A 22,741-nucleotide genomic window follows, 5' to 3' on the forward strand; every position below is an offset into this window, starting at 1 on the left:
TACTTTATTTAAAGAAAGTTCCATTTCTTAAAATATACCTTTTCTAACCACCCTCGTACATAATTTATTGGAGTAATCATCATTTTATGTATTTAATTTCAATGCAATTTCTTTTTTTACAAATCCCCCATTGAAAAGGCCATTGACATTTAATTAATAATTATAATAGTGTAATGATTTTTTTTTTTTTTGTATTTTTTACAAGCATGCTGCTGACGTCATCGTATGTGGTGAAAATTGCAGCCAATGCAATATTACATAGCTGAGGTAGTACAGCAGGGCTAATAAGTGGGATAAATTTTGTGTAGTTAGCAACGTAATTTTCTGAAATAAAAACTTTTATCAATTTATGAGTAATTTTGTTTAGCATTGCATTTTTCTGTTTGTTTGTTATCAGTTGATTTTGTGTGGACAGACACGCACATATATACATAAGTAATTAAGAAAACAGCTGCTGCTTTTTAGGCTTAGAAATTATGGCCAAAAGCCAAGTGCAAAATAACAACAAAGAGTATTCAAAAACAATGTTTTCATTGATAAACTAGAAATATTTACGAGTATGTGCCGTGTTATAACGCCCGCTTGCTCGCCGCTCTTCTTTAGGAATGTTTTTGCAGCATTTCTTTCGTTTTGTTTTCATTTCAAATGGGAAAATCGCTGGTCGAACGTACTTACGTACACGCATCAATATACTCGTAGTCGGCGAATGTACTTGGAAAACTAAATGCAGAGGCCAGAAATGTTTTTTGTTGTTTTTGCTTTTTTTATGTTTCGGACAATGCAATTAAAGACTGCTGCTGGCGGCATGTGGAGGAGGCTTTTTGACGGTTTTTTTGTGGGATTTATATTCTGTTGAAATCTTTTTTAGATATATTTTTAAGGGTGACCCCTACCTTGCAAATTTCAGAAAATCGAAAAAAATTTGTTTCCTTGCTCTTCTGCCAGACATTGAAAATAACACATGAAAATTTTTTAGCTTTTAGGAGAGAGCGGAGGTGAAGGACCTCCCTTTCTCCCTTCTTATCCGTAAGCTCAAAACATTTTCATGAAAATTTTCGTAGTCTGGCACAAGACTTATTTCGAAGTAGAAATAGTATAGATTATTTGGCAACATTTTGAAGTCGATCGGAACAATATTGCCTGAGGTATGAGCTTTGGGAGGGATACATTTATTGTGTTTTGTATGCAACATAGAAACTAAAAACGAGTTTTTCTCGAAATGACATTTTGAAATCGGTGCCAATTCTTATTCAAAAACTAATGATCCAATTGTCATACTATTTAGTGGAGTTATCAAGACATCAAAATCTAGTCCTTTATCGATCGGTTTTATTTTTAAAAACATTTTGCTGTCCGTTTTATTACCAGAGAACGTCAATTTTTTTAAGCCAAAAATTTTAATTTGGTCTTGTTTGGTCCACCATTTCAATAAAATTTAATATTTTTCAAAAAAAAAAAACGATCAATGAAGGACTACAAACCACATAATATTTTTCAACAAAAACAAGTAAGAACAGCTTTAAATTCGGCCAGTCCGTACTTGTTATACCCTCCACCACGAGTTGTATTAAAGTTAAATGGGACAATTAGTTTCCTTTCGTTTATGAAGAAGACTAAATACCCAATTTCAGCAAGTTCGGTAAAACAATGTGGTTAACCTTCAAAATACTTAAATTCAGGAGGTTCCATTCCATGGGAGCTATATCAAAACGTCGATCTATACCTCAAATTCCTGACAGAAAGTTTTTAGATTCAAAGAAGACTAAATACCAAATTTCCGACATTTCAGTAAAACCTTCAAAATAACGAAAATCAAGTGGTACGATTCTATAGGGGATATAGAAACATGCGGACCTATACTGATAATTCTCTTCTGGAATATTTTATAAACCCATGGGAGACTAAATAACAAATTTCAGCCTTTCGGTGGGATATTGACGTCACAACCTTCAGTATTACGAAAATCGGGTGGTACCGTTCTATGGGGGCTATGTGAAGGCGTGGACGCATACCGACGAATTTCAGTCAGAAAGGCTTTACCTCTAACAAAGACTAAATACCAAATTTCAGGCATTTCGGTGTGATAATGAAGCTAAAACCTTCAAAATACCGAAAATCGGGTGGTACCGTTTAATGGGAGGTATATGAAGGTGTGTATGACCTATACCGACAAATTTCATATGGAACATTTAATACCCCAAAAGAAGACCAAGACCATTTCGGTGGAATATTGAAGCCACAACCTTCAAAATACAGGAAATAGGGTGGTACCGTTATATGGGGGCTATACTAAGGCATGGGCCTGTACCGACACGTTTATGGGGAAAAGTTTTATACCCCCAAAGAAGACTAAATACCAATTTCAGTAATTTCTGGGGAACATTGAGGCCACACCCTTAAAAAACCGAAAATCGGGAGGCACGTTCTATGGGGGATATATGAAGGCGTGGACCTATACCGACAAATTTTGTATGGAACGTCCAATACCACAAACGATTTAGTCTTCGTTTTTCTTTTTTCTTTTCAGCCATTTCGGTGGATTATTTCGGCCACAACCTTCAAAATACCGAAAATCGGGTGGTACCGTTCTATGGGAGCAATATGAAGGCGTGGACCTATACCGGCAAATTTCTGTGGGAAAGTTTAATACCCCCAACGAAGACTAAGTAATAAATTTCATCCATTTCGGCGTGATAATGAGGCTAAAACCTTCAAAATACCGAAAATCGGTAACGTAGACCGATATAGCCCATTTGTAGACTGAGGGTATCAAGTCATCCACACATACATTAGCCGAAGGTTTATTTTCGGAATTTTAGTGAATGTTCGTATATCCATGAGGTATTGATTAATGGAGAGACTGAGGTCAATCACAGCATAGCCTCCTTACCACATGACAAGGATTTGATTCACCCAGGTATCAACGAAGCTCCGTTGAAATACGGTTGGCAAACCCTGAAAAATACCGCGACAATCCCTACTCCTTTTTCAACCGAGGCATGAGACCGGCAGAATAAGGAGAAGGAAATCTATTAAGAATATTCAAACCTTTTGTAATCAGTGGCATTGATAATGGATAGGACGTCCTCATTGTCGGAACAGTCAAAGATCAATCCCACGGCAGCGGGTTCCTTCGCACTGGATTGACCCGAAAACGTAGTGTTTCGGCCAACGACTGCATCAACCCAGCATCAAACCTATGCTTATACGTAGGTGTCTATGCAACAACAACAACAATGACGAGTCAAAGATCAATACCACGGCACGGGTTCTTCGATATCGGATGTACACATGCTTGTATTTGTATCGTTTTGTATCTGTGTTAGGAGCAGCATATCCCGGAATATCTGCTCCGGATTCTTTTGGCCCGTGCAGGGATGGAAAATCCAGGACCGATTTTGTTTTTGCTCAATTTGTCACATCCGCAATAGATGTCGGTAGTGGATGCATCTCAGGGCCTTTTCTGGACTCGTCCATCCGTGGGACTACGTCAGGGGCAATGTTGCTGCATGCTGCGTGAACACAGTCCACAGTGAGTCATCAGCAGTAAGGAAAGACCGACTATATAATACCCTACACCACTGTGAATATGTAAATTATATATGGGAGCTAAATTCAAATCAGAACATATTTGGATATAATTTTTCACATTTATTTGTAGACCAAATTGCGTCACAAAGTCCAAATTTCATTTGACATATATAGCGTGTTTCGTGCATCAAATACCTCAAATCGGTCGAAAATATATATGGGAGCTATATCCAAATCTGAACCGATTTCGAAATGATTTGGCACAGTTCTTTCTAGACTAACCAACGCGGTGCACCGTAACACATTCCAAATTTCAAGGGTTAAGTCACTCTCTAACCCCGTTTGGCGACGTTACGTTGACTGACCCGAAGAGGTGTGCAAGTTATTTCAATCGACAGTTTGTCGAGCACCCCGAGAGTGACATGGCGAAGAGAAGAGTATTACGTCGCATCAGATCTCTTCCTGCCGAGGAGTAATCACCACAGTTTACAATGGATGATGTTGCCAATGCCATCAGGAATGCTAAATCATCCAAAGCGTTGGACCCTGATGGAATCTCCATGGTAATACTGAAGCAGCTGGATGAGCCGGGAGTGGAGTATCTCACTAAAATTCTTAACATGTCGCTATCCACCCTCATTATTCCCGACGTCTGGAAAATAGGCAGGGTGGTCTCACTACGGAAGCCCGGCAAGGATACCAGCAAGAGGCCGATTTCCCACTTGTCGCCCGTAGCAAAGACCCTTGAGGCCTTATTCCTCCCCAGTATCAGAAATATATATCAAGTTGCCGATCATCAGCATGGCTTCCGTAAGCAGCACAGCACGACAACTGCGCTGCACGCCATTACCACATATATTTGTCAAGGACTCAACCAGAGACGGCCGTGCGATAGAACAGTGATGGTGGCGCTTGACTTATCAAAAACCTTTGATACAGTCTGGCACTCCACGCTGTTTGAGGACATCGAGCAGACAACCCTTCGGCCAAGCTTGAAACGTTGGATAGTCAATTATATGTGTGGACGCCAGTCGTACGTGGAATTCAGTAACAAGAAATCCAAGCCTCGTAGAGTGAAACAAGGAGTTCCCCAAGGAGGGCTGATATCTCCGGAACTGTTTAACCTCTACCTTTCCTGTATTCCGCCCCCTCCAGACGGCATTGAGATCGTAACGTATGCTGATGGTTGTACGATCCTGGCGTCAGGTACCTATCGTGATGACATCTGTGAGAGACTGAACTCCTATTTAGCCGATCATACCACCTTTTCCACGCGAGGAATATGCAGAATATGAGGGTCGATGGTAGCAGAATTCCGACCACAAACTGCGCCAAAATTTTAGGGGTCACACTCGACAGCACATTCACGTCGTCCTCACATGCCACAGCTACCTCTTACAAACTAAAAAGTAGGAACAAGGTCCTCAAGTCCCTAGCCGGCAGTAATTGGGGTGCAGATAAAGAAACCTTGTTGACCACATATAACGCGATAGGTCGGTCTGTGGTAAGCTATGCGGCGCCAGTTTGTTCCCCGGGGTTATATGATAGGAATTGGAAAAAGTTTCAAACCTGCCAGAATGCCAGCCCGAGAACAGCAACAGGGTGCCCCCTCAAGTCTTGAGTGAACCATCTACATGAGAAGGCAAAGATTCTTCCAGTAAAGCAACACAATGAGATGCTTTCGTTGCAGTACTTGCTTAGGTGTTACCGTGAGAGCCATCCCAATCACCATCTGCCGGCTAGGCCCGACACATTTAGGCATATCAGGAAGGATATTCATGCTCTAGAGCAGGGACGAGCTTCTTTGCTTAGATCGTATAGTGAGGGCGCCCACTGAGTTGTTTTTGCATTTGCTTCTCTCTCTCACGTACAGTGTAAATGAATGAAAACAAACAAAAACATAATGTGGTTGTTGCTTTTTTCACTCATACGTTCATACATGTTTTCGCTTTGGTTGTATTTCTGTGGTCGTCGCTGCTCTAGAGCATGCGTGACCAAGAAGAGAACAGACCAAACTGTGAATGTAGTCAAACTATTGGCAACCTTTGACTGTGTTAGTGTGTTTTCATCCACGCAAGCAACAAAACAAAAACGAATCAAAACATTATCATTCTTTCGTACGCTCTTGCTATGCATTCGGGTCATATGTGTGTAAATTGTCGAAAAACTTCGGCACCGCCGTGCCAAAGAAGAACACATTGGCTCTAGAGAGGGAGGTCCAAAAATATAGGAGAGATAAAATATAGTGTGAATAAAGTCCTCGAAATACATCCCCCATCTATCGCAGTTGAGGAGCGTCTGCTGCCACGACAAACTAAGAGTAGTTTTGGCTAAACTACGCTCGGGATATTGCAGTCGCCTAAATTCTTATTGGGCGGAAATCGACTGCGCAGTGCAAGACATCTGCCCAGTATGCGGCATAGGCCCGCACGACACAAAACACAAAACACGATCGCTTTGGCCCGTACATGGAATGTATGGGGGTAGCAGTCAGGTGTGGACCTACCGAGGTAGTGTTGCTGAAAGTATACATCCCGCCTATAAATAGCTGTATTCCAGGCTACAAAAAAAAAACATTGTTCCACAACATCCCATACGGGACAAGGGAGACTTCTCTCATATCAATGAGTGCACCCCGATTCATATTTAGCTCAATGATATGGGACCTACTGTTTATCGCCGAGTCCGAACGGCGTGTCTTAAGACACCACTTATGGAGAAGTTTTTCAAGGCTGAAATACTCAGGAAATGTCGCCAACATTGCTGAGGGGTATTTTGCCACCGTTGAAAAATGTTTGATGTTGCTTGGCCGGGGAATCGAACCCCGACCTTCTGCGTGCAAGGCGGGCGTGCATACCATTGCACCACGGTGGCACCCAATCCAGGCTACAGACACAACATTAACCGGCTTTTTAGAGATGATAACCGTCTGGTCTGTACCAGTACTGATTGAACAGATTGATAGCTCTGCGTTTTGCATGGTCAATGAGGACGCCCGGCCAGAATTAGTGGGGAGTGTCACAGTTCGCCACCCGTCGTTTCTCTTGGATCAGGCTCTCTCCCTATAATTTTCTCCATCAGCAGACCGCCCAATTTCAATGCCTGTGAAGTTATATTGGAAATTATATTGGAAAAATTAATTTTTAGCAAAGGCGCAAACCATTCACAGGGTGACTCAGAGAAAACATATTTAACTAAAATTGGAGAACAAATTGAATCGCAAATTATAATTTATGGTCATAACTATTAAAATAACGGAAAGTATAAACAATTCTGAACAAAATGAATGAAGGAGGCATAAATACGTGTTTAAAATACACATATGGCCAAAATAATAAGTACATCATAGTTTATATTTGATTGTGTGCTCCACAATCAGTTTTTTCTCAAAAACGATGTGAACTGCTTTACATTTCGAAACTTCTATTCGTAATAAATGATGCAACAAGCATAAAAACGCAAAAAATTGGTAATATTTTGTTTTTGTGCCACTTTTTTCTAAAAGTTCAAAATTTTGTTGGCCAAAAAAATAAGTACATTTTGGATTTTTTATTATTTACCAATAACCAAGTAAATTTTAATAAAGGTTGGTTAGTAATTTAGCTGTGCTAATAATATTAGACAAAAATGAACTAAAAATTAATTAGTGGATGGGACGAAATGAGCACTATTACACTGGAGAGGGGAGATTGGCGTAAAAATTAAGAAATGAGGGAAAAAATTTTCGATAATAGCCAAATCCCTGGAAAAGCCGGTGGGTTTTTTCTAAAACACATCGAAACCAAAATGAAACTGAAAAAACACGGTGTAGGCCTAAAAAGGCAACAATAAACAGTCGATAGACCCATTTTTGCTCTCGCTTTAGAGACCTATTAAACTCATCTTGGGTAAGTACTGTTGGCATAGGTAATGTTATATTCACCCGAATAGCTCGGAGAATACTAGGGGCTACCAAATTACCAGAATAATTAACAAAAGGCGTTCAAATGTTTCGGAAAAAATTTTTGTTGACGAGGTCTTCCTTAGCTAACAATGATATGGGTCGGCCGGGAAAAACTTACATGGACAAAATTGGCGAAATTTTCTCTAGAGCATTGAAATAAATATGAATAAAATAAGTTTATTCGGTAACAATTACGGCAAGATGAATTTCAATCTCAAGGGAGAGGAATTTCATACAATAGTTACAAAAATCCAATTAAACACGGAGGTAGCCACCTAATGGTGTGAGACTGATTATTTTTTCCTGGTATGGTCTTTATCCAATCTATCACATTACAGATGCTGGGACCCATTTCCAATACAAAAACATATTGGTCAACACATTGTTGCTACTAACAGAAGAAAATTTGTTTTTTATATGGATTTTTCAACAGAACTACGGTCCAAAAAATGCATCCCTATATGTTAAGGATGGGTTCCAGGACAATATAATGAAGTAACTTGACTCGCCTATGCAGTAATCGGATATGAATGCAATAGTAAACCTTTGCGGACACTTAAAATAGCGCATTGGTACACAATCGTTCCAAAATAAACATCAAATTTGGAATTTTATTCAAAAAGTTTGGTATTAAATAACTTTTGAAAATTACAGCAAACTTCTAAGCAATATGCCAAAAAGAATACAAAAAGTAGGTCAAAATAAAGGTGGAAGCAACAAATATTAATAATATAAACATCCTAAATTACAATCTATCCTAAAACAATTGAATATACTAATATTAATTAATGATTTCCAAAATGTACTTATTATTTTGTCCATCAATTTTTATGACTTTTTTTCTCAATATCGCATTTAGAAGTTTGTTTATCTTGAAGATCTACGCAAAATTTATTTTTTAAGTGTCATTTATGTTGCAAAGCTTAAATTTAAACTGAACATTGTCTTACAGTGAATACATTTTCTGAATTGAACGAAAAATATGCATACTTATGTTTGTACTTATTATTTTGGCCATATCTGTATATCAAAGAGCTGTGTTGAAAAAGACACTGAACAGAACAGCCCATTGTGCCAAAACTATAAAAGATGGGCGGACGAAACTTGGCTTAATTTAAAGGCCTCTTGAATGGCTATCAGCCCATATATAGGTTTTATCCGAAATCAATTTCTGAGATCTGCATTTTGCGATTTACCTTGGGCCCACCTCTGAAATATACACTTGACATAATAGCCCACTGTGCCAAAACTATAAAAGATAGCTATTCAAGAGACCTTTAATTTAAGCCAAGTTTCGTCCGCCCATCTTTTATAGTTTTGGCACAGTGGGCTATTATGTTCAGTATATATTTCATAGGTGAGCCCAAGGTAGATCGCAAAATGCAGATCTCTGAAATTGATTTCGGATAAAATCTATACATGGGCTGATAGCTATTCAAGAGGCCTTTAATTTAAGCCAAGTTTCGTCCGCCCATCTTTTATAGTTGTTGCACAATGGGCTGTTCTGTTTAGTGTCTTTTTCATAGGTGGGCCCAAGGTAGATCGCAAAAATGCAGATCTCTGAAATTGATTTCGGATAAAACCTATATATGGGCTGATAGCTATTCAAGAGGCCTTTAATTTAAGCCAAGTTTCGTCCGCCCATCTTTTATAGTTTTGGCACAGTGGGCTATTATGTTCAGTATATATTTCATAGGTGGGCCCAAGGTAGATCGCAAAATGCAGATCTCTGAAATTGATTTCGGATAAAATCTATACATGGGCTGATAGCTATTCAAGAGGCCTTTAATTTAAGCCAAGTTTCGTCCGCCCATCTTTTGTAGTTTTGGCACAATGGGCTGTTCTGTTTAGTGTCTTTTTCATAGGTGGGCCCAAGGTAGATCGCAAAAATGCAGATCTCTGAAATTGATTTCGGATAAAATCTATATATTGGCTGATAGCTATTCAAGAGGCCTTTAATTTAAGCCAAGTTTCGTCCGCCCATCTTTTATAGTTTTGGCACAGTGGGCTATTATGTCAAGTGTATATTTCAGAGGTGGGCCCAAGGTAAATCGCAAAATGCAGATCTCTGAAATTGATTTCGGATAAAACCTATATATGGGCTGATAGCTATTCAAGCGGCCTTTAATTTAAGCCAAGTTTCGTCCGCCCATCTTTTATAGTTTTGGCACAGTGGGCTATTATGTTCAGTATATATTTCATAGGTGAGCCCAAGGTAGATCGCAAAATGCAGATCTCTGAAATTGATTTCGGATAAAATCTATACATGGGCTGATAGCTATTCAAGAGGCCTTTAATTTAAGCCAAGTTTCGTCCGCCCATCTTTTATAGTTGTTGCACAATGGGCTGTTCTGTTTAGTGTCTTTTTCATAGGTGGGCCCAAGGTAGATCGCAAAAATGCAGATCTCTGAAATTGATTTCGGATAAAACCTATATATGGGCTGATAGCTGGCCTTTAATTTAAGCCAAGTTTCGTCCGCCCATCTTTTATAGTTTTGGCACAGTTGGCTATTATGTCAAGTGTATATTTCATAGGTGGGCCCAAGGTAGATCGCAAAAATGCAGATCTCTGAAATTGATTTCGGATAAAACCTATATATGGGCTGATAGCTATTCAAGAGGCCTTTAATTTAAGCCAAGTTTCGTCCGCCCATCTTTTATAGTTTTGGCACAGTGGGCTATTATGTTCAGTATATATTTCATAGGTGGGCCCAAGGTAGATCGCAAAATGCAGATCTCTGAAATTGATTTCGGATAAAATCTATACATGGGCTGATAGCTATTCAAGAGGCCTTTAATTTAAGCCAAGTTTCGTCCGCCCATCTTTTGTAGTTTTGGCACAATGGGCTGTTCTGTTTAGTGTCTTTTTCATAGGTGGGCCCAAGGTAGATCGCAAAAATGCAGATCTCTGAAATTGATTTCGGATAAAATCTATATATTGGCTGATAGCTATTCAAGAGGCCTTTAATTTAAGCCAAGTTTCGTCCGCCCATCTTTTATAGTTTTGGCACAGTGGGCTATTATGTCAAGTGTATATTTCAGAGGTGGGCCCAAGGTAAATCGCAAAATGCAGATCTCTGAAATTGATTTCGGATAAAACCTATATATGGGCTGATAGCTATTCAAGCGGCCTTTAATTTAAGCCAAGTTTCGTCCGCCCATCTTTTATAGTTTTGGCACAGTGGGCTATTATGTTCAGTATATATTTCATAGGTGAGCCCAAGGTAGATCGCAAAATGCAGATCTCTGAAATTGATTTCGGATAAAATCTATACATGGGCTGATAGCTATTCAAGAGGCCTTTAATTTAAGCCAAGTTTCGTCCGCCCATCTTTTATAGTTGTTGCACAATGGGCTGTTCTGTTTAGTGTCTTTTTCATAGGTGGGCCCAAGGTAGATCGCAAAAATGCAGATCTCTGAAATTGATTTCGGATAAAACCTATATATGGGCTGATAGCTATTCAAGAGGCCTTTAATTTAAGCCAAGTTTCGTCCGCCCATCTTTTATAGTTTTGGCACAGTTGGCTATTATGTCAAGTGTATATTTCATAGGTGGGCCCAAGGTAGATCGCAAAAATGCAGATCTCTGAAATTGATTTCGGATAAAACCTATATATGGGCTGATAGCTATTCAAGAGGCCTTTAATTTAAGCCAAGTTTCGTCCGCCCATCTTTTATAGTTTTGGCACAGTGGGCTATTATGTTCAGTATATATTTCATAGGTGGGCCCAAGGTAGATCGCAAAATGCAGATCTCTGAAATTGATTTCGGATAAAATCTATACATGGGCTGATAGCTATTCAAGAGGCCTTTAATTTAAGCCAAGTTTCGTCCGCCCATCTTTTGTAGTTTTGGCACAATGGGCTGTTCTGTTTAGTGTCTTTTTCATAGGTGGGCCCAAGGTAGATCGCAAAAATGCAGATCTCTGAAATTGATTTCGGATAAAATCTATATATTGGCTGATAGCTATTCAAGAGGCCTTTAATTTAAGCCAAGTTTCGTCCGCCCATCTTTTATAGTTTTGGCACAGTGGGCTATTATGTCAAGTGTATATTTCAGAGGTGGGCCCAAGGTAAATCGCAAAATGCAGATCTCTGAAATTGATTTCGGATAAAACCTATATATGGGCTGATAGCTATTCGAGCGGCCTTTAATTTAAGCCAAGTTTCGTCCGCCCATCTTTTATAGTTTTTTCACAATGGGCTGTTCTGTTTAGTGTCTTTTTCAGAGGTGGGCCCAAGGTAGATCGCAAAAATGCAGATCTCTGAAATTGATTTCGGATAAAATCTATATATTGGCTGATAGCTATTCAAGAGACCTTTAATTTAAGCCAAGTTTCGTCCGCCCATCTTTTATAGTTTTGGCACAGTGTATATGGCGAAAAACAAAAATTTTTTACAATCGATGAATCCGAGTTTCACCGATTTAGAATTCGCGAACTGTTAACATATTCTATATAGTATGATATACATTCTTTAAAATGAAGTGTTTTAGGAGGAATCCCATAAGGTCGACCATTAAAATTAATTTACGTGGAAGCTGTATTGGCATCAATGTAGAAAAATAGATAAAAATGGGTTGAAGCCAACAAGTTTTTTTATGCTCCCTTCCGATTTTTGTCTTAACCTTACATTTTATGGACATATGCCCAAAGAAAGACTCAAAGAATACTTCATGGACAATATGATACTAGTGTATCATTTTTCGATATATATACTGCATCCACCTAAAATTGATGCTGACATTTTGAAGCCGGAATTTCGGGGTTTTTTGAATTGTTTTAATAATTCGGACGCGCAACAAGATAATATTCAAAACTCACAATAGGATTATAAAACTCGTGATTTTACGTCGTTTAATGCATATCTCATGAGTGTGCTCCTTACAGCATCCTAGTAATTGGAGTCTAAAGGCCAATATTTGATGCGTTATTTTCTTTAAAAAACCTATTTTTTGCGTTTAAAATTTACAAGTGCTATTCAATTTCCTTTGTACCCCGCGTGAATTTAGTTTTTTTACGCGACGGATCTAATGATACCTTCCGCGATCGAATCCATCCACTAAAACCGCGGATATAGATACCCTGAAAATAGGAAAATCAGCAAAAATTTATTTTGACAAATCCGCGTACTAAACCGCGATTTTCTTTAAAATTTTTTACCAATATGGAATCCTTTATACGCGATTATAATATTTGCGAAAACACGTGTCATAAATTACAGAGATTCGCGAGTAATATGTGGTTTTCAGCAAAAATAGAATGTGGAGGCACATCCGCGGTTCTTGAAAAATCTGTTTGAAATATGTCTATATAGACGTATTTTTGATGGGTGCTACTGCAACCAGATGCGCATCAAAATCGTATGCAAATTGCGCGATTTTTACCCACTTTAAGGTTTTTTGTATTGTGTGATGCAACTGGCGGCACACTTTGACCGCTGAGTGAAACATCGAAATATGCATAGATATTAAAAGAGATTGATTCGCTGTATCCAAAAACGGATGCGCATCAACAGATTTTAACTAATTCGCGAATAATAGACTTTTTAATATCCACATTTTTTGAATGATTGTAATTTCAATATTACTCTTTATTTCCTATCCTTATAAGTTATCACAGTAAGCAAATAAGCTTTCACGATGGTAAACCATATTTGTTGATGAAGTTTTAGCATTACACATTAATTATTGTATGGCATTTTAGCGAAATAGTTGGAGAACTCCCAAATATTTTTTCTAATTATTCGAATCAAACCAAAAAATATATTTGCAACAATATTTTCCAACAATAAGTTTTTCTCTTTTGTTGTTGCTATAATATGCAATTTATGTACCCAATCTCTATAAATTTGGTATCATATTTTTCTACGCATTGTCTAGATTCCGCATATTATTTTAAATTTATTTTTTGAGGGTTTGTACGAACTCTGGGACAGGATAATTTGGATTTTCTTCAAATTTTTTGTATTAGTTGTTGATTTTCCGCGAAAATAATAATAAATTTAATAACTATTTAAACATCTACCAATAGATGTGGAATGCTGTTTTATGCATACATTTTCTCATAACAACAAATAAGATATTTTTAAATATTTTTTCTCTATATGAGAATAAAAACCGCTATATCTTTTGCGCGCATCGTCCAATTTTGTGAACGCGAACAGATTTGAAACCAGCATTTTTTTCTTAGACTCTAAGCCAAAAATTGTAGATGTGCTCGCAAAAAAATTTTTTAATTTTTTTCAAATGGAATTGCAAAGGATTTTTGTTTTTCGCCATATGTATATTTCATAGGTGGGCCCTAAGGTAAATCGCAAAATGCAGATCTCTGAAATTGATTTCGGATAAAACCTATATATGGGCTGATAGCTATTCAAGCGGCCTTTAATTTAAGCCAAGTTTCGTCCGCCCATATTTTATAGTTTTGGCACAATGGGCTGTTCTGTTCAGTGTCTTTTTCAATACAGCTCTTTGATATATATTAAACACGTATTTATGCCTCCTTCATTCATTTTGTTCAGAATTGTTTATACTTTACCGTTATTTTAATGGTTATGACCATAAATTATAATTTGCGATCAAATTTGTTCTCCAATTTTAGTTAAATATGTTTTCTCTGAGTCACCCTGTGAATGGTTTGCGCCTTTGCTAAAAATTAATTTTTCCAATATAATATCCAATATAACTTCACAGGCATCCAATTTCATCACCCTTAAACGTCGCACTTTCACCCATCAGGAAAAGGCTGCAGAGATCTGCCTGAAGTTTTAAAAATGGGCTATTGACACATGGCAAGGATCCAAAAAGGTGACCAATTTCGCCTTTGTGGCCCGCAGCAAAGACCTTTCAGGCTTTATTCACCAGCCTCGGAAATAGATATCATGTTGCCGATCATCAGCATGGATTCCATTAGCAGCACAGAACGACAACAGCGCTGCACACCATCTCCATAAATATTTGTCAAGGACTCAGCCAGGATAAGCCGTGCGATAGAACAGTGAGTGTGGCGCTTGACTTATCAAAAGCCTTTGATACTGTCAAGCACTCCACGCTGTTTGAGGACATTGAGCAGACAACCCTCCGGCCAAATCTGAACGTTGGATAATCAATTATATGTGTGAAGTCCAAGCCCCGTAGAGTGAAACTGGGAGTTCCCCAAGAAGGGTGATATCTCCGGAAATATTTAACTTCTACCTCTTCTACCTCTGGATGGTAGCAAAATTCCGACCACAAACTGCTCCAAAACTCTAGATTTAACATTCGACAGCATTTTCACGTCGTCCACGCACGCCACACCTATCTGCGACAACTTGAGATGTACGAACAAGGTCCTAACTCCCTATCCGTCAAAACTTGGGGTACAGATAAAGAAACTTTGTTGGCCACATATAACGCGATAGGTCGGTCTATGGTGAGCTATGCTGCTCCAGTTTGGTCCGCGAGTTTATGTGATACGCTATGGAATAATATTCAAACTTGTCAGAATGCCGCCCTGAGAAGAGCAACAGGGTACCTCCTCATGTCTTTAGTGGGCCATCTACATGAGGAGGCAAAGAATCTTTTAGTACAGCAACACAATGATATGCTTTCGTTGCAGTACTTGCTCGGGTGTTACCGTGAGACCCATCCCAATCACCATCTGATGGGTAGACCCAACACTCCCAGGCACATCAAGGAAGATATCCGCGTTCTAGAGAAAGAGATCCAACGATACAGGAGAGAACCCCAAGATCAACAGGAAAATAAAGCAGATGTAAATAGCATTCACACGGACGCAGTTGCTAAGGCCATAAGCAAATATAGTGGGAATAAAGTCCTCGGAGTACATTCGTCATCTATCGCAGCTGAGGAGCGTCAGCTGCCACGACAAAATAGAGTAGTATTGGCTCAAATATGCTCGGGATACTTCAGTCGCCTGAAATTTTATAGGGCAAAGATCGATCACACCGTGCAAAACATCTGCCCAGCATGCGGCACTGGCCAGCACAACACAAAGCACCTTTTCAAAGCTTTGTAGATTGGGTTATTGCTTTAAATAAGTAAAATGCATTTTTAAAATTTATGTTTTTGTTCCATTTTGTTTTAAAATGTCGAAAGAAACTAAAACTATTCTCATACATTTTCGGAAACAACTGACTTTTTTGCAAATTCTTACAAAATGTTATTCGATAACTTTCTGTAATTTTTCTAGCTTGAGAGAGTTAAATTTACTAAGAGAAGTTGCTGGAACTTGCTGAGTAATTATTGCTTAGCAAGTTATCGTACAGACCTAATTCACTATCGCCCAATAAATATTGAGCCTTACTGCGCCTTCTTTATTTAAACTTGAAGTTAAATCTCGATTTTACTACTTCGATTTTCAATATGGGGCGATTTGGATTCAGAGAGACCAAAAGGTCTCCAAATGGCGTACTGCTTAAACCTAACCTAACCTTTGGTCCCAGAAAACTTTCAAAAGAGATCATTGAGGGTTTCCTACTATTGATTCTCTTATCAATAAACATTTAAAAACACACAAAACATTTATCATTTTCCGGTACTTACCGATTTTAACAAATTCCCTTATGGTACGACCACCAGCAATAAGCCAACGAATCCATGAAATATTGTCGGGATTATCAATTGGAGTGCTGGGATTGAAAAAACGATCCATAATATAATCCAAATCAGGTGTTGGTCCACCACGACAACATTCGGCATTGATGAGAGCTGCCACCTCTTTGCGGGTGCGTGAACGAAATGATGAACTGTCAAAAAAGAAACTCGGAACAGCACCACCGGCACCACTATCACTATCCGCTGAACCTAAACCAAAATCATCAATGCCACTGCCATCGGCATTTGCACTTAAATTTGTTGCCCTTTCTGAAGTTGCAGCTGCCTCATCCATATCATCATTACTCATTGTGTCATAATCACCTGACCAATGCATAACTTCAAATTGGGGATTTGTAGTAGCCCCCGAAGCGGATGCAGTTACACCGGTTGATGCTGTTGTTGTTCCGCCGGCTGCTGCATTATTTTGATAATTCCAAGGCACACTTAAATTTAGCGTATGATCCTGATTGCTATTCGACCGTATGGTGGCACCACCACCCACCGCAGATGTTCCCTGACCTCCGGTGGCAGTATTGCGATTTGTTCGATAATTTGGAGCATTACTAAAAATCACACTTGTTCCCGTTGTTAGGGGAGTAGCCTGAACTTGCCTGTCCCCAGCGGCGGTGGCATTTGCTGCCGCTGCTGCCAAGGATGTTACCAAATTATTAACTAATGATGCAGGTGAAGTAAGATTTATAATTTCAAATTCATCGGTCTCATCACGAGGCATTGGTGCCCCATCTGTGGTAACTGTCACCTCAATGGTGTCAAGTAAATCATCATCATCGTCAAAATCCAAATCGGAGTTGGTGGCTACTTCTGCACCACCTTGATCATTCGTATTGGTGATGGAGTTTCCCCGACGAAGATTATTTTCATCTTCATCCATTTTGAAGTTTTGTTGTGGATGAAAGCTTAAATTTTGGCTAATTTACAATAGAAAATTGTTTTTGTTTATCACTTATTTAAGATATTGTTGTTGTTATTGTTGTTATTACTGCACTATTACACTGCGCTGCTGCAGTTGTTGTTTGTTATTGGTGACGACGTCTATCAGAAATGCCGATGCTGCCAAAGTCAACGCGACGCTGACGTTGCCGTTGTTGTTATTGAAGGTGACGGACAACGTTAACGTCAATTTGGGGCTATTGGCAGGTTTTGGGTTTTTATTTATTAGGCTTCCAATGTTGATTATCTTATTGTTGTTGTCGTTTTTTTAGTAGTTGAAATTCCTTTGAATAAGTTTTCTTTACTTGAATTTTGTTGTTTGCCAAACTTTGCTCCTCTTTGGGGGCAGCACAACATAACACTCTCGTCGCACACACACACTTCTTCAACACCACCTATCAAAGATTCTTAATTGATACAACTTTTATTCACTACGATAAATTCACGTTTTCTTTTAAACATCACTCTTAGCAGAAGACCTGAATTTTTAATTTATTTAAATAAATTTGCAAGAATTTTTCATTGCTTCTTCTTTTATTGGGGCTTTCTGCTTCTTTTTTCACTAATAATTTTTTTTGGCTTATACGTGCTCTTGCTGGCTGTTGTTGGCTCGCTCTTGGTTCTTTTGCTACTCTTTTTTGCTTCTTCTTCACTAGTATTTTTTTGTTGTTGCTAGTGTTAAAAACTGATTTTCATTTTTTTCCTCGTTAGATATTTGCTTCACATTCTTTACCACGTTTTCAGTTCTATGCCGTTTCATTGATGACCTTTTCATGGGCTACGCAAGCTTGTTGTTTTAACGAGCACTTAACACGCCTGTAATTTGTTGTAAAAATGTTGTTATAGGGCTTTTTGCAAGAATTGTTTTAAAAATCGCATTTCATCAAATTCCACTGAACGAACGAGAACGAATTGAAATCAGGGTTATGGAGATCTACTTTGGGTCTAATCGACTTTGCATAACAAAAGAGCGATGTGGAAATGACGACTTTTGGTTGGTAGAGAATCTAGTGGGCAGTTAACCGAACGAATTGTGTTAAAGTTGAGAGATGTGTGTGTGCAAAACTCGATAAAGCTGAAAACACATCCAACGTTTGGTTAAAGTTTTGAGTCGTTTCTGATAGAATAATAAAAGACAAAGTGCTGCCAAGTTTCAACTTTATGACACAAAACTTTACTCAAACGCTGGATGTGTTTTCAGCTTAATGCTTGGTTTACATTTAGGAAATCCACTGGATTTCAACTGTCAATTCCATAGCTCAAACGTCAAATGAAATCTCATCTGGATTTCATTTGACGTTTAACGTATGGATTTGACAGTTGAAATCGAGTGGATTTCGTAAATGTAAACCAAGCATAACAGCCTGTTTTTGTAAAAAGTTTTTGCCCATTCGTTCGTCGATTTCACGAACGAAGACACAATTTGTCTTTCATAGCAATTGACGTTTGTATTCGTGAGACAAACAAATTAAAGCTTTTTATTTTCGTAATTTTTTTTGGTTTTCGTAACAAAATCAGACGAATATAATAAACGAATGGAAAAGACCCATCGTTTTGAATGAAAATTAAATAATTTGAGTGATAAATGGCACAAAACACACGAAAACTGGAGGGGAATGCAATCCCAGCAAAAAAATGAAAGTTGTGCAATTGGAGTTATGACTAGAGATGGACAGTGGGTAAATACCCAATGGGTAAATACCCGGTAAATTGGGTAAATACCGGGTAAATACCCATTTGTGGGTATTTACTATATTGAATCGCCAATACAACATCTTAGACCCTATTTCTGGGTTTAGGTTATGAAATCGTTTCAAAATGGATAGTTTTACAATACTTTAAACCAGTGGGTAAATACCCGAGTATTTACCCAAGTGTTGGGTAAAAACTCTTTAACTGTCGAACCACTTGACGTAGGTTGACGAAATTTGGCTCAAAACTTTCTTATATCAATATTATTACAGGTATTGAAAATGGAGTCCCTAGGTCCATGTTTTGATATAGCCCCCATATAGTCGTACCTCCCGATTTAAGGTATTTTTTGTCTATTTGCCTCATTGTACAATCATAGTGGCTGAAATTTGGCATAGTGAGTTCTCAATATGTAGAAAATACCCTTGCAAAAACTTGTCAACATAGGACTACGTTTTCTTGTAACCAAAATATGGGTTTCTGAAATCGGGAGGTACGACTATATGGGGGCTATATCAAAACATGGACCCAGGGACTCCATTTTTAATACCTGTAATACTATTGATATAAGAAAGTTTTGAGCCAAATTTCGTCAACCTACGTCAAGTGGTTCGACAGTTAAAGAGTTTTTACCCAACACTTGGGTAAATACTCGGGTATTTACCCAAGTATTTACCCACTGGTTTAAAGTATTGTAAAACTATCCATTTTGAAACGATTTCATAACCTAAACCCAGAAATAGGGTCTAAGATGTTGTATTGGCGATTCAATATAGTAAATACCCAAATAAATACCCACAAATGGGTATTTACTCGGTATTTACCCACCGTGTGGGTACTTACCGGGTAAATACCCGGTAAATACCATCTCTAGTTATGACTTCACAACATCTTTCAATGTAGTCCAACAGAGTTATGAAAAATGAACTCCGTTCGATACATTTTATAAGCAGTTGTTTTAGAGATCCCTGCAAAACACAAACAGTTTGTTGATCCCCACCCGTCGCTGCCGACATAAGGTGTGTTCGTTTACTTAACAATTTGAACAAATTTGTACAAGTTCAGTAACTTCTTGTAATCGGCTAACGGCCTGCGTACATAAGCTGCCTTGCCTGATTGCCTTGCTTTCCTGCTTCATTTCTGACATAATAAAAATAAAAGAATAAAGAAGGCCGAGCAAATTTCGAACTGGGTTGCCCTTCTCTTTTTTATTCTTTTATCAGAAGCAAGCAAGGTAAGCAGGGAAGGCAGCTTATGTACGCAGGCCTTGAGGTTTGGATTGTACTGTAGAGTAAACGAACATCATCCAGTCACAATTTGTACAAATTTTGAGTAAACTAACACACATATCATTTCTTCAAAAGAGAAACAACCCAGCTAACACTTAAGTGTGAATATATTTCGAAGAATCCCAACAAAAAATTTTGGAAGTTGTGCAATTGGAGTTATGATTTCACAACATCTTTCGATGTAGTCCAACAGAGTTATGAAAAATGCACTCCGTTCGATACATTTTATAAGCAGTTGCTGTAGAGATCCCTATAGAAAAAAACAGTTGGTTGATCCCTACACATTTCTTCAAAAGATAAACAAGAAGCTCTGTTCCAGAACTAAAAAGTTTTTACAATTTTTACCAGTTTTACACATTTTGCGTTCCCGTACACAAAACTTACATGAAAATCGTTTACGACTTTTACAACTTTTACCACTTTATAAAGTACGGGAACAGGCCAAGAGTGTACACATTTCGAAGAGTTTCTTATAAAATAAAGAAATAACAACTTAAGTTGCATTTTTGCGTAATTCACGAGACGGACATTTTTAATGGAATGGAGTTGGAGTCCATGTCGAAGCATGGTAGAATAAGAAAAGGTAGCAGCAATACACAGCTGACTGAACTGGGTTGTAACGTTAGTGTCAAATTTCATACGACATTTTATACATTTATTTCTATTTCGATGTACATTAGGGACATATATTTTTTGAGAAAAAAATGAACCATTCAGAAAAAACCATTTCCCAGAAAGACTTCTTCATATCAATGATATGTAACCTCCTCTAAGTTCGAACGATAAGCCGCGCAGTAAATCCCCGCTTGTAGAGGCGATACAACGTTTGTTAATATGTGAGGTATTTTGTTAAAATTTCAAAAATAAAGCCCTAATAAACATGTGCTTCTTTGATTTCTAAAACAAAACATTGAAACAGCTTCTCCTTTTTCTATGAATTTCCAGCGACCCCAAACTTTTCTGCAAGAATTCTACTTTCTGCGAGAATTTATGCATTTAGTGGAATGATGTGGAAACATAAAAATTGAAAATTTTCATTCATGTTTTCCAAAATATTCAACCAAATGTGAAAAATTATTAGTTTTTTAAATTCCAATAATTTATAGAAATTTCCTTGTTTTGTTTACAAATACAACTGGCAGTAACGTTACAAACAAAAACAAATTCCTTGTATTTGTTCTACCATGATGTCGAAGGATGAACTAGTGATGGGAAGGCAACATAAAAAAACTTTAGGATGATGGGAACATTCCTAGTTTGACTATAATCGTCCGATCAATTTGAAATTTTCACCATAGATAGATCTCGATGCCCTGATTATGAAAATATGAAATTTTGCCGGCGGTCGTAATCGGTTATCCGATTATTTGAACCGAAATTACGGGTAAAAACTGGATATATAACCGGGTTTTCTGAACCGATATGGGTATCAAAAGAAAGCTTAGGAAAACACCTATTCAGAAATGGAATATTTCTGGTTGTATATAAACGTCCCGGTCCCCACTAGAGCGATTTCATTGAAAAAATTGCATGAAATTATGCGTCTCTAGATCGACCTCCATAGTAAAGTAAAATCATAAAATTGCTGTAGTGGGGAATTCGGTTTAAGAACACCTAATTTCATGAAATTTTTTTATGAAATTCACGCTAGTGTGGACCGGGACAACCGGTTACAATTCTAGAGAAAATTTTGGGTACGCGGGCAAAAGTTTCTTTGAAATTGTAAGTTTTCTTAAGTAGCCGGCCTTCGGCCGGGTATTTAATGCTTTCTCCTATGGACAGGTGAAAATTTCGGCTACGCGGACAAAAGATTCTTTAAAATTGTAAGTATTCTTCCTTAAAATTTTAATAATTATCAGAATTTTTAAGCAAAAAATATAACTCCCAAACCGGGTTTAGCATCTTAACAGAAAATATATAATTAAAAAGGTGCTATTTTAAGCTTTCATCGGTTTAGAAAACCCGGTTATATATCCGGTTTTTACCCATAATTTCGGTTCAAATAATCGGATAACCGGTTATGACCGCCGGTAAAATTTTATATTTTAGTAATCAGGGCATCGAGATCTATCTATGGTAAAAATTTCAGATTTATCCGACAGTTATAGCTAAACTAGGAATAAGCCGGATGATGAAAGAAAATCAGATGCACTTGGATTAAATCGAGAACGGAGGAAGTAAGCTTAAATGTGATTGAATTTAATGGAAACGTTTTTTTTTTAAATTTGTGTTTATATAATAAAGTTCTTTATGTTCTTGTCTTACACAAATAATAAATGCGTTTTATTTATTCTGGGATATTTCGCAATGGCTTGCATTTTTATTGCATCTTTAGAGTGACTAAAAATGCAATCCGAAGAGTGCCTTTAAATTCAATCCAAAAAACTACATCAAAAGTTGTGATTTGGATCGAAAAGGGAGTGCATCCTAGCTGTGTGCTATGGAAGCAAAATGGAGTGCAATCTAGCTGCGCGCTCTCTTGTAAAATTCATAAGTGAATTCATATGGAAAGATGTACTCCAACGGCAAATGTACCGTACACTTGTAGTGATTCAACTGCATTCGCGGATGGGGATGGGATATTTTGCAATGGCTTGCATTTTTATAACATCTTTAGACTGCATTTAAATTCAATCCAAAACACTGGATCAAATGCAGTGATTTGGATCTAAAATGGAGTGCATCCTAGCTGTGTGCTGGGGAAGCAAAATGGAGTGCATCCTAGCTGCGCGCTCTC

At 37.9% G+C, this 22,741-nt stretch overlaps 1 protein-coding gene across 1 annotated transcript in view; it reads right to left on the reverse strand.

Moving 5' to 3' along the window:
* The window catches only part of Ubr3 (Ubr3 ubiquitin ligase), a 128,588-nt gene extending 110,618 nt beyond the window's left edge, over window positions 1-17,970 (reverse strand). Inside the window, exon 1 of the mRNA XM_073974035.1 lies at window positions 16,019-17,970. Coding sequence (XP_073830136.1) covers window positions 16,019-16,964 — 946 coding nt within the window. The 5' untranslated portion in view covers window positions 16,965-17,970. The remainder of the gene's footprint in view (window positions 1-16,018) is intronic.
* Window positions 17,971-22,741: the final 4,771 nt, after the last annotated feature.

Source organism: Musca autumnalis, unplaced genomic scaffold, assembly GCF_047663935.1.
Source record: "Musca autumnalis isolate F117 unplaced genomic scaffold, ASM4766393v1 scaffold_3, whole genome shotgun sequence".
In the NCBI taxonomy this organism is placed as follows: Eukaryota; Metazoa; Arthropoda; class Insecta; order Diptera; family Muscidae; genus Musca; species Musca autumnalis.